Source organism: Camelus bactrianus, chromosome 12 (genome assembly GCF_048773025.1).
Source record: "Camelus bactrianus isolate YW-2024 breed Bactrian camel chromosome 12, ASM4877302v1, whole genome shotgun sequence".
Lineage (NCBI taxonomy): Eukaryota > Metazoa > Chordata > Mammalia > Artiodactyla > Camelidae > Camelus > Camelus bactrianus.
In genome coordinates this window covers 14,383,061-14,395,880 of record NC_133550.1, presented here as the reverse complement: position 1 = coordinate 14,395,880, position 12,820 = coordinate 14,383,061, and the positions used below count along the sequence as shown (strand labels likewise).

The 12,820-nt window shown below is 52.1% G+C and overlaps 1 protein-coding gene across 1 annotated transcript; it reads right to left on the bottom strand.

Annotated features, from left to right (window-relative positions):
• Positions 1-4,462: 4,462 nt before the first annotated feature.
• Positions 4,463-11,812, bottom strand: KRT8 (keratin 8). Its single transcript, XM_010964351.3, has 9 exons — positions 11,389-11,812; positions 8,609-8,817; positions 7,847-7,907; positions 7,335-7,430; positions 6,556-6,720; positions 6,134-6,259; positions 5,329-5,549; positions 5,130-5,188; positions 4,463-4,840 (listed from the first exon to the last, which is right to left on the bottom strand). Exons 1-9 carry the CDS (start codon positions 11,728-11,730, stop codon positions 4,680-4,682), a joined length of 1,440 nt encoding a protein of 479 aa, XP_010962653.2. The 5' UTR covers positions 11,731-11,812; the 3' UTR covers positions 4,463-4,679.
• Positions 11,813-12,820: the final 1,008 nt, after the last annotated feature.

Genomic DNA, 12,820 nt, shown 5'->3' with positions numbered 1-12,820 from the left:
TGCAGAAGCTGCATTAGAGCTGCACTCTGCAGAATGATTAGAAAGCTCCTAAGCTTGCCGAGAGAAGGCATCGTGTTCTAAGCAGAGAACAGCATGTGCCGAGGCCCTGCGAGGAAGGAAGGTGATATGAGTGCCACAGAGCCATACCCTGAGGCCGAGGGAGCGCAGGAGAGGTAGTCAGGGAGGCCTGGGGCAGGCAAGTCTGAGCCTGGCCAGGCTCTGGGCCAAGGCAAGGCTTGGGGCTTCATCCTGGGCCTCATTAGGAAATTTAAGTAGGAGAGTCACTGAATGTGATTTGCATTTTTAAAAGCTCTCTTTGGCAAGGGGCCCAAAGGAATCTTCTGTGATGCAGGAAGTGTACTATATTCCAGGGGTGAACATAAATAGAAATCTGTCCAGCCCTTCTTGCATTTTATTGCATTTATATTATACCTCAGCAAGAAAAGAACAAAGAGGTCTATAAAAAGGAACGAAATTGTGCCGTTTGCAGCAACATGGATGGACTTGGAGGGCACTATGCTAAGTGAAATAAGTCAGACAAATAGTGTATGATATCACTTATATGTGGAATCTAAAAATATACAACAAACTAGGAGTAGAACAAAAAAGAAGCAGATTCACAGATATAGAGAACAAACTAGTGATCACCAATGGAGGGGGCAATCTGGGGTGGGAGAGTGGGAGGCACAAACTACTGTGTGTAAGAGAGGCTACAGGGATGTATTGTACAGCACATGGAGTAGAGCCAATATTTTGTAATAACTGTAAATGGAGTGTAACTTTTTTAAATTGTATAAAAAATGCAAAAAAATTTAAAATTTAAAAAAAAGAAAGAAGCAAAAAAAAAAAAAAAAAGCAAAGGGGCCTGTGACTGGCCAAGGCCAGCTCCCAGCCCCATTATGGCCCCAGAGAAGAGGTGTTGTGACCAGCAGGCCCACCAGGACCGCGGGGTTGGAGCTGGAAGAACAGTTCCTGAAAGAAGGGGGACGTGGGGGGAGGGGGTGTGTTCTGTTACCGGAAGCGGAAGGGACGCTGGACCAACAAAGCCACTCCCACCAGTGAGATCTGTGAAGAGGCGGCACAATGGCTGGCCCAGGGCCGCACCTACTCAGCCCGGCTGGTCCCGGTACCACCCCCCCGCCCCTCCTCACTGGGTCCTGCTCCAGCAGCCTCCTCCCTGCCCAACCCCTGACACTCTCATCTGTCTGGCCCTCATCCTGAGCCCACTTTAGAACCTCCTCTGCTAAGTTGATCGCTGACTATCTTAGCCCAGATCACCTCGGGTGGGCGGGCAGAGCAAACCTTGGAGTGACAACGTGTGAACAGTAGTCACAAATGCTTGGAAGACTCTTCCTCTCATTCCTGGAGGGAAGGAAGTGAGGGATAAGGCCTGGGTTCAATCCCCAGTACCTCCTCTAATAATAATAATAATTAATAATAATAATAATAATAATAATAATAATAATAATAATAATAATAATAATAATAAACCTAATTACCTCCCCCTGGAAAAATATTTTAATAAATAAATATTTTTTAAAAAAAGAAAAAGAAAACAAGCCATTTTGTTAATGTCTGTCACTAATTTAAATGTACATATACTTGGACTCAGTAATTCCAGGAATTATTCAGATATCTTCACCATGTTTGAGATGACATGTCTCCATGGTTATTAACTGCAGCATTGTTGTCATAGCAGAAGATTGAGAAAACCCACCAGCTGAGGACTGGTTAAATAAATTGTGATGGATAACTGCATAAGTGGAATATTACACTGCTATGAAAAAGAGTGAGCCAACAGGTCATATGTTGACATAGAAGGAATAGGTGTTGAGTGAATGTCAAAGCAAGACGTATAATACCATATAGAGTATAATGCTTTTTTTTAATTGAAGTATAGTCAGTTTACAATGTATCAGTTTCTGGGGTAGAGCATAATGTTTCAGTCATACATATACATACATATATTCCTTTCCATATTCTTTTTCATTATAGATTACTACAAGATATTGAATATAGTTCTCTGTGCTACACAGTAAAAACTTGTTTATTCATTTTGTATATATAGTAGTTAGTACTGCAAATCTCAAACTCCCAGTTTATCCCTTCCCACCTTCTTTCCCCCAAGCCCCCACTGTAACCGTTAGTTTTCTATGTCTACAAGTCTTTCTGTTTTGCAAATAAATTCATTGTGTCTTTTTTTTTTTTTTTTTTTTGGATTCCACATATAAGTGGCATCATATGGTATTTTTCTTTCTCTTTCTGGCTTACTTCACTTAGTATGGCTGTCTCCGGGTCCATCCATGTTGCTGCAAGTGGCATTATTTTATTATTTTTTATGGCTGAGTAGTATTCCATTATATATATCACAATGTCTTTATCCATTCATCTGTCAATGGGCATTTAGGTTGTTTCCACATCTTGACTATTGTAAATAGTGCTGCTATATAAATATTGGAGTGCATGTATCTTTTCAAATTAGAGTTCCTTCCAGCCATATAACCACGAGTGGGATTGCTGGATCATATGATGTCTATTTTTAGTTTTTTAAGGGATCTCCACACTGTTTTCCATAGTGGCTACACCAAACTACATTCTCACCAACAGTGTAGGAGGGTTCCTTTTTCTCCACACTCTCCAGCATTTACTGTTTGTGGACTTCGTAATGATGGCCATTCTGACCTCACTGTAGTTTTGATTTGCATTTCTCTGTAACTCTGTATAAGCTAAGTCTACCTGTACACGAGTATGTACCAAAGGAATTCTGTATATAGAAACTGTACCTGGAATGAATTACAAGAAACAGGTAACATTAGTCACCCCCTGGGAAAGAAACCAGGTGACTGGTGAGGAAGGAGGCCCTTTTGTACTTTAGAATTACATACAAGGGAACACTTACTAACTATTCAAAAACAGAAACAAGGTTAGAATCTCTGCGCTACATGTGATGTACGGACATATGACAAAAATCCAGTATTGTCAGAAAAGCACTGGCCAAAATGGCAGGACCCCACTTCTATCCCTTATGGTGAAACTCTACCCCAAATCTGCAAGCCTAAGGAGTGGATTTTAACATCTGCCTCGCAGGATCATCAGGAGGGTTGGAATGTGACGAAGCACAAGCTCTACCATCAAACCAGTATTAAAGAAACGTTCACGTTCCTCCCTCCTCGGTGTCCTCATCTACATGAGAATTGACGACCAGCTCCTTTACGTGTTTAAATACCAAAAGGTAAATGGGATGGTGTCACCTGAACATTGAATGTCCTCAATCACAAAGGAGATACACAGTAACCTGCAAGGGAGGAGAGAGGAAGGGAAAGGGAACTCTCCTTGGGGCTTTCCTGCCTTTCCTAGAGCCAACAGCCAGGGCGTGGAAGCTCCAGAACGTTGTTGGGGCCCTTGGCTGCCCTCCGTGTGCCCACTGCCCGGAGGCAGGGCCCGATAAGACAGGTGACTGGCTTCCAGATCGGGTGGGGCGGAGTTGAAAATATTGACTTGGGGCCTCAGTGGGCAAGAGGTCTCTCTCACTGGGTGCTGCGCCTGCTCTGAATTTGAACACCACCCTCCTGGCTCAGGTCACACACACGGAACAGAGGGCAGAAGGTTGGGATTATTCTATGCAGATCGTGGTAAAAATGAATTTCAAACTGAGAGGGGCTGCAGCAAAAGTTAAAGTCACTGCGCTAAATAACAGTGCGGTTAAGTTTTACCATCAAAGAGTGAGGCCCTTTATTGTGACAGAGTCCAGAACCCTGGCCCTGGTCCGGGGATTGGATTGGATGGAGCGGGTGGAGGAGGAAGAAGGCCTGGGCTCAGTCTGGAAGCAGCTCCATTGAGGTGGGCAGCTAGGGAGGTAGTGACATGGGCCCCAGAGCCCTGGGACACCCCCCAGCAGGACCAGAACCTGAGCTTCCTACCAGGACCAGGCTGTCCCTACTACTGAACCCTCTATAGATGTTTATTCTCCCTGGGTGTTTGGGAAAGTCTGACAAGGCCCCACCTCAGATGTGCTAAGGGCTTGTCCACACTCAGTCCAGCACTAAGGGGCCAGCGTGACTGCCTGGAACTCCATGGGTGGTGGCAGTGGAGCCAAGAGCCAGGGATGCTCTGCTCCACCCAGCTCTGCTCCTGCCCTAAACCCTGCAGACTGTTTCAGCAAGTAGGCAAGACCCCTCCTGTGAGGTCTGCGGGGAAAGAAATTAACTCCCTCCGGATATGCCATCTAAAACCTGCTCTGCCTCCCTCATGGGATCTGTTACACAGATAGAATGAAATGGCGTATTTGAGATCAGCTGGCTTCCAGCAAACAAGTCTCTCTGGGAACAGCCTGGAGGAGGCCAGACTCTTCCTCGGTGCCCCGCCACTTCCCAGCCCCGCCCCCAGCTTCTGATTCCCAGGGAGAGGAATCCTGACCACCTCTCTCCCACCCCATGGACAGACAAGGGCTGCACACAGCATGTGGGTTGGCAGAGCCAGCTGGGGCTTTATTCTGAAAAAGACACTTGATTTGGATTTATTCTGAAAAAGACATTTGAATTGGCCTTTAACTGGGGTCATGGGCAGGAGAGGGGAGCCCGAGAAGTCAACCCTCACCAAGGATGGGTTGAGGACCTGGGCTGAGCCTCAGGTCTCCCGTGCCAATGCCCCCCCTGCATGGCTCCTTCTGCAGGAGACTTTCACTTGGACAGGACATCAGATGACTCAGACACCAGCTTCCCATCGCGGGTCTCAATCTTCTTCACAACCACAGCCTTGGAGGAACTGGTGCGGCTGAAGGAGCCGGGCCCGACGGAGCCCAGGGAGCTCAGGCCGTAGGGGGCCCCATAGGTCAGCCCACCTGGTCAGGGACAGAGGCAGCCATGTGAGCGCAGGAGCCTATGGACAACTCAGGCACCATGCCCCCTTCCCCCTGCCACTCCCTACATGGTCCCCAGGGATGGGGAACTGTCCTGCTTCACTCCTCCAAGGAAGACCAGGAGCAGGGTGGGACAGAGCTTTGCTATTAGCTATGAGATTTTGGACAGGACTTTAACTGGGCCCCAGCTTCCTCAGCTGTACCAGAGGGAACTGTGTAGGAGCTGCTATGTAAAAAGCCCTGCCCTGCACCCCAGGACCAGGACACTCACCTGAGTAGCCACTGGTGGTCTTGGTATGGATACTCATGTTCTGCATCCCAGATTCCAGCCTGTACCCAGAAGACACATGGGGTATCAGGACCAATGCCTGGCCCCGTCCCAGGACAACAGAACCCAAGTCCTGCCTCTCCGCATCCCAGGTCCCAGGGGATGGGGCACCAGGGCCAGTCAAAGGACCCTCCACACCCACCGGCTCTCCTCGCCCTCCAGCAGCTTGCGGTAGGTGGCGATCTCCACATCCAGGGCCAGCTTGACGTTCATCAGCTCCTGGTACTCGCGCAGCTGACGCGCCATGTCCTGCTTGGCGGTTCTCAGAGCAGCCTCCAGCTCAGCCACCTTGGCCTGAGCATCCTTGACAGCCATCTCCCCACGCTGCTCAGCATCGGCAATGGCGGCCTCCAGGGAAGCCCTCTGTCGGGGGACGGGGGCAGGTAAGCAGGTGGAGTAGAGGCTGGTGGCCTCCCCCTGCACCCACCCTCCCTTTCCCCTCTTTTAGGGTCCCCCTTCCTTAATCTGGACTAATCAACTCCACCAGGCTCAATCAAAGAAAATGCTACAGGGGAGTGAGACTCAGGAAGCAGAATGGGGAAACATGAGCAGCGTCCAGGCACCTTCTCCGGCTCACACTTCTCACCTGGGACCCTGTAAGGTATTATCCCCACCCCCAACTGGACTAGATGTCAGCTTTCTAGACTTCCTTAAAGCACCAGAGCCCAATCTTACCCTGATATAAGACAGATATAATAAAGCAGGCTTGGGGGAGCCATCTTGGACCCCCAATCTATCTGCCCAACCTCCTTTGACCCCTGTTCATGGCCCCAGGGACATTCTCAGCCTCCCAGGGGCAGCAATCTGGACTGTAGCTGCCCCTCCGGCTCCCGACTCTGGTCTGGGATTCCTTCCCCAAACCCCAGTCTCCTCATCCTTTCTGCATTCTCTTCTCTCACCCCCGGACGTGGCCCAACACCCACTACCACACCCAGCCCAGCCCCTACCTGGCCTTTGAGGCCCTCAATCTCAGCCTGGAGTCGGCTGATGTTCCGGTTCATCTCAGAAATCTCCGTCTTTGTGCGACGGAGGTCATCCCCATGCTTCCCAGCCAGTGTCTGCAGCTCCTCGTACTGCAGGGGTAAAACAAGGAGTGAGGTTGAGAGGGGCCTGCCTGATCCATCCGAGGGGGAGTGCCCTCTCAGCCAAGCCACCAGAACTCAGGTCATCTCGCCCCCCTCCCCTCTGCACACACCACGGAAGGCCTTCCTCCAGACCTCCGGGCACGGGGACATCCCTGTCCCCCAGAACTACTCGGCAGCCCAGCTCACAGCAGGCAGAGTAGAGTCTGAAATCCTGTTTCCTCCGCAAGAACTAGGGCACAGAACTGGCCAGAAAAGGAGCGCCAGCCTAGAGACCCTGATCTCACCTTGATCTGGTACATGGTCTCGGCCTCGGCCCGGCTGCGGTTGGCGATGTCCTCGTACTGGGCCTTGACCTCGGCGATGATGCCGTCCAGGTCCAGGGAGCGGCTGTTGTCCATGGACAGGACCACAGACGTGTCCGAAATCTGCGACTGCATCTCACGGATCTCCTGTGGTGGGGAGGGAAGGTGGTGAGGCCCCAGCCCTGCACATGAGGAGCCCCCTTTTGCAGAAAGGCTTTCCGTACAGGACAAGACGGGGGCCCACAACAGAGGAGAAGCAGTGGGGAGTGAGGGCCAGGAAGAAGGTAAAGTTCCCGAAGGAGGAAGATGGGTCAAAGACCTGAAACCTGGAGAGAAGTAAAGATGAATTGAGGCCAGAATAAGAGGAAACCCGGCTTGGGGTGAGTAACCAGAGGGGCAGAGCCCTTCCACCGTCTCAGCTACCAGTATGGCACCCTATGGCACCCACAGAGGGCTCCCACACAGCCCAAAACCTCGGAACGAAGGCCTCGAGGACAGAGAAGGCCAGAACCGGCCTGTGTCACCACTCCAGTGACCGTGGACAGGCCATTTCAGTTCTTTGAGCCCATTTTCTTCTCTCTGAAATGGGGTAAAAAACCCTCCCTCCTCACGCAGGGGCCAGAACACATAGAACAACCACGCTGGGTTAATATTGGCGACTCTAATTATTCAGTGGTGGCCCTCATCTGTGGGTGCACTGGGGGCTGGGAGGAGCCTCTGACGGGACAGGGGAACCTCGGTCACCAGCACCAAGAACGTACCTCTTCATACAGCTGCCTGTAGAAGTTGATTTCATCAGTCAGCCCTTCCAGGCGGGACTCCAGCTCCACCTTGTTCATGTAAGCTTCATCCACATCCTGCGGGGCAGTGGGGACAGGAGCCCGAGTGAGTGCCCACACCTGACCCCAACCCAGGGACACCCGATGGCCTGGACTTAGAACCTCCTAACTAATTGCCCACCTCACTTTGTGGCCTGGTCCAGTCCAGTCTCTGCCCCATCACACACACATCCCCAGCCTAGATACCTTTTCCCCTCTTCCTCCTCCAGGAAGCCTTCTGGAGCCAGACACCCAAATCTACTCCATTTCCTTAACCATGTCCCAACAGCAATGTCCAGAGTTCTGTCCAAATGCACCCAACTACTTCTCTGTCCTTGTCTACCTTTCTATGCCAGATACTTAGGAGGTACCCAAATGTTGTCCCATTACTTAGTATTTCAGGACAGAACCCAGAAAGCCTCCAGTGTCTGGTGGGGGTAGAGGTACCTCCTCACCTTCTTGATGATGACAAATTCATTCTCCATGTCTGTACGCTTTTGGATCTCGTCCTCATACCTGGGGAGGGAGAGACTTAGAATCAGAGGATGAAGGCAAAGGTGAGCTTACCGTGAGTCTTTGGAGGGGAGCAAGAATATCTAGAAAATTCGGTTAATGGAAATGCAAGAAGATATGAGATGGCTGGTCTGCTGCCCCAGCCAGCTACTCTCTCCCCATCCTTACCCCCATACTATCATCAGCCAGTGGGGAGGCCTGGAGCAGGAACTCTCTCTCCAAAGCCATGAATACACATTGCTCTAGGCATAATAGTCATATTAGAGGGTTAGCAAGAGGGACTGACATGAGACCTCAAAACAGAAATTTCTGGAATGAGCTGGAAATCAGGGGTAAGGAAGAAATAGGGGCCAGGGCTGTTAGTATACAACAGAGGCCTGTTGGCTACCTCTCACTCCCATCTTAGGTTTACTACGTAAACATTAATAGATAATTTGTTGTCCAAATTTGGACAGTTCTGAGATTGAAGGGGGAGGGGAGGTGCTACTAACAGTTACACTGGGACAATGGGTGTAAACCTAGACTGTCCTGAGAAAGCCTTGTCCTGCGGTCACCTTAGTTATATAGGACTGCACTGCCCAACAAGCAGAGGGCCCTTGGGGCTTCGGACTCTGGTCCCAAGGGGTGGGTGTGGGGCAGGGCAGGATGCCTCCAGGTGGGGAGATGGCAGTGGGGAGGAGGCGGTGGGGAGAAGGGAGGCTCACTTGTTCTTGAAGTCCTCCACCAGCCCCTGCATGTTGCCAAGCTCCACCTCCAGCTTCAGTTTCTCCTGGCCCAGAGTGTCCAGCTGCCGCCGAAGGTTATTGATGTAACTCTCGAACATGTTGTCTATGTTGCTCCGGGCTGTCTTCTGCTGCTGCAGGAGGTTCCATTTGGTCTCCAGAATCTTGTTCTGCTGCTCCAGGTGCCGCACCTGCATGAGGAAGTGGGTAGCACAAAGGTCCACATCAGGCCAGGGCTCAGGGTCTGGGGTGAAGCCAGTGCTGTCTTTTCCCCTCATCCACTCCCCAAGCACTGGGGGCTCCAGAACCCAGGGGCCTGGTTAGCCGTTCTGGAAGGATCACCTATGATCTGAGAGAGACAGCATGGTAAGTAGGGTCCATGTCCCTACTAGCCATGTCCCTCTAGTGCTGGGCTTGGGGGGAGACAAGGGGTATACATGGTTGGAAAGGGATAGCTAAGAGTTATGTGGAAGCAAATGGGTCTTACTGACTTAGATTGTATATTACAGGTCAATAAAAATAGCCAGGTTTTGATTAATACTTGATATATAATTGAAAAAGAAAATGTAGATTGTTCATATCCAATAGTATTATCATCATCACTATTATCTGGAGTGGCTTTGAGGGACTCGTAGCTTAAAGGGAAACTTTAGCCCTACAGCCTGGAGAGCCTTGGCCAGAAGACCTAGGATTTAGCCAAACACTTCTACTGACCTGCGCTGCATAACTTTGAGTTGCTTCCCTTCTCCAAGCCCGAGACTCCTCAACCCTGCAATGGCCTGGAGGAACTCAGGCAGGCCTTATCAGGAGGCCCATCTCTGGGCAGAAGTCACTTTTCGCCCAGAAGAGGTAAGAGAGAGGTACATCTGTCTGCAGACTCCCTCTTCCCCACCTTTGAGATTCTCAACATCCCACCCCCACCCCAAATCCACAACCCTCTCCTCTTGCCCCAAACACAAAGGTCCTAGGTTCCTTGGGTTCGAGGAATCCAGATTTTAGGATGAAATGAAGGCATGTTGGAAGGGAAGTTTTTAAACAAAAGACTACACCAGTTCCAAGAAGAGTAATACATTTTTCTTTATCAACCCAAAGTTGCAGATTCTTTTATTTCCCCCTTCCCCCTTAATGGAGGCACTGAGGATTGAACCCGGGACCTCATGCATGCCAACCATGCTCTATACCCACTACTTCCCCATGAAATTTCTTTTAAATTGAAAGGACTCAGAAGGAAAGTGTGTTTTAAGGGTCTGGTCTAGATCCAGTAAATCCCTCTGTAAGTTGGTTTCTTCTCCAGCTCATTCTGCCTCAAGATTATTTTTTTAAAAATATTAAGTGGTTGTAACATTTAGCCTGATTAGACTGCTTAATGTGGGCCAAGCACTGCTAAGCTCTTTACATGCATTATATGCTTGAATAGGGGAGACCTCTTGGATTTAGGGATTAGCATGCCCATTTTATAGATGAGGAAATCAGATTTAGCAGGTAGTCCAAAGAAAAGGCAGAGCACTGGGAACCAGGACATCAGACACAGCCTGTGCTGAGCTACTCACTGGGAGGACCCCAGAGCTAGGAAAACGCAGTCAAGAAGTCAAGTCAAGGGTGTTTAAAGCCAAGGAACCAGCAAGCCCTCTCCAAAGAACAGAGGGCGGGTTTCCTGGTGGACTCCAATTCCCGAGGGCACTAATCTGCCCCAGAATTTCCCTACTTCCGCTCCCGCAACACCTCCCAGGAGCCAGTCAGCAGGCAGGGACCTGATCCTCCAGCGCTGGGGGCCCCCCGGGGCCCCTAAGGCAGCAAAACCCCAAAGCTGCAAAACCCGGCCTGGCTCCTTCCCTGGTAAAGTGCAGCCAAGCCTTTGGGGCAGGGCCAGGGTAGGGAAGGGGGACCAGGGCCGAGAGGGGAGAGGGGCGTTGGCCGATGGATGCCTTATCTGAAGTCATAAACTCTGGGGTTTAACAGGACACCAAACTCCGGGTGGGGTGTCCCACGCCCGCAGACTTTGAATCCTGGATAGGCTTTCCTGAAGCCAGCACTGGCGTCCCCGACCCCACCCTACCCCACCCCACCCCCCTCACCCCACCCCGACACACATCCCCTCCAACCCCAGATGCGAAGAGCTCCCCAGGTAGAAGAGCGGGTGGCCAAGACGGCAGGCCTCAGCCCCTCACCCCACAGCTCGGCCCCGCCCACCCCGCCGGCTCCCGGGGCCCCCCCTCCACCCCGCCCAAGTTATGACTCATCGCGATGCCCCCCACACTCTGGCCCTGGGACGCCAAAGGCCTGGATCGGTATTTGCCTGTTTGGATCAAGACACCCATTACCTTCTCCCACAATCCTATCAAACCCTAACTTTAAAAAAAAACTTTCTGAAGCCCAGGAGCACCATTGGGAAGCGCTTGGGGCAGGGCTAAGGGTGAAGGGTGACCCTGAAGCAGGAACTCCCCTCCCACCCGACAACCTAAACAGCTGGGACTCTTCCAGGCAGAAAGCTTTACAGATGTCAGAACTCAGGTTGGAGTGAGATGGGCAAGGGAGGGAGGGAGCGCCAAGATTTAGAGTCAGAAACCCCCCAGACGGCCCCCCTCATCCCTACCCCAGTGCAAGGGGAGAGTTGGAAAGGAGAGTGTCGCCAGAGCAGGTGGGGCCCAGCAGCAGGCCCAGTGGAGGCTGGAGATGAGCCCACGAGGGTGGGGTGACCAAGAGGAAGGGCTGGGATCCTGGTCCCGCCCGGGCACAGCCAGCCACGCAGGGGGAGACCTCACCTTGTCGATGAAGGAGGCAAACTTATTGTTGAGGGTCTTGATCTGCTCCTTCTCCTGGGTGCGCACGGCCTGGATGGTGGGGTCCACCTCCAGCTTAAGGGGGCTCAGCAGGCTCTGGTTCACCGTGACAGGTGTGATGCCCCCCATACCTGGGGCCACACCATAACCTCCAGCCAGGCTGGTGCCCAGGCCGCCCCGGAAGCTGCTGCTGCTGCTGCCCACCCGGGAGAAGGCCGAGGAGCTGATGCGAGAGCCCGGCCCGCTGGTGTAGGAGCGGCTGCTGAAGGACCGCGGGGCAGAGCTGGACACCTTGTAGGTCTTCTGGGTCACCCGGATGGACATGGTGGAGACTGGAAAGGAGGCGAGGAGGCCGAAGCAGGCAGAGATTCGGAGTCGAGAAGAGGCTTCTCGGTGAGGGACAGCTCCTCGAATGGCCTTTTATAAAAGAGAGCCCAGCCCAGGAGGAGGGGATTGGCCTTGTATCTGAGTGGCTAGGCCCTGAGGGGGCAGGGCCTAACCTGACACCTGCCACCTACAGGCCGGTCTCAGGTGGGGGCAGCAGAGAGCTGCTCCCACCCAGGAGCCCAGGCCAGCACTACCACCCCCAACCCCCAACCCCTGAGCCCAGGAAAGGGCAATTCAGTGAATGTGAAAGTAGGAAGACTACCAGCCTTGCACAAGCTCCCTGTAACAAAGAGACATGCCCCAGGTCCCCCCAGCCATTGCACCCGGACTCCTGGGTCCTGTCTCCTTCCCTCCGGTGGGAAACGAATGCACGGACTGGGAAGCTTAGCAAGAAAGGGGTCCCTGGCGTTTGGGTCTCCTCTGAGCAGCTGATACCCCAGAGACACAACCCCTCGTTCTTTGTGTTCTTCTTTCCACTTTATTACGAGGATCTGCCCAGGGTGGAGGACAGGACACCTGGGTTCCAAGTCCTTGAACCTGAGGTCAACCATTTGCCTGATCTCTCCTCAGTTATTGCTGTACAGTGTCAAGAGGGGCTGCATGAATATTTGCGGAATGAATGAATGAATGAATGAATGAGAGCCCGCACGTGCACACGTGCGCGCGCGCGCGCACACACACACACCGGCACGCACGCACGCACTGGCTGCCTTCCCCTCTGGGGCTGTAGGTGCAGGTTAAAGTGAGATCCAACACAGCACTTTTCCTGGACGCAACCCAGTGTCTTCCTCTCCTCCCAAGATCACAGGATTCCCCGGGCCAGGCTGAACACTGTGGGCCTTGCTGAAAGGCACAAAGGATGATAAATAAGGGCTAAAGAGGTAGGGAGGGGTTAGGAGAGCTCAGGAGAGAGGGCAGCCGCGTGGGGTCTTCATCTCATCACTCTCATTGCTGCTTGGGGAGTCTTTCCCAGAGCTCCCAGTATGTGAATCACAGGAAGGAAGGCAGGACTGTGGGGTGAGAGGGG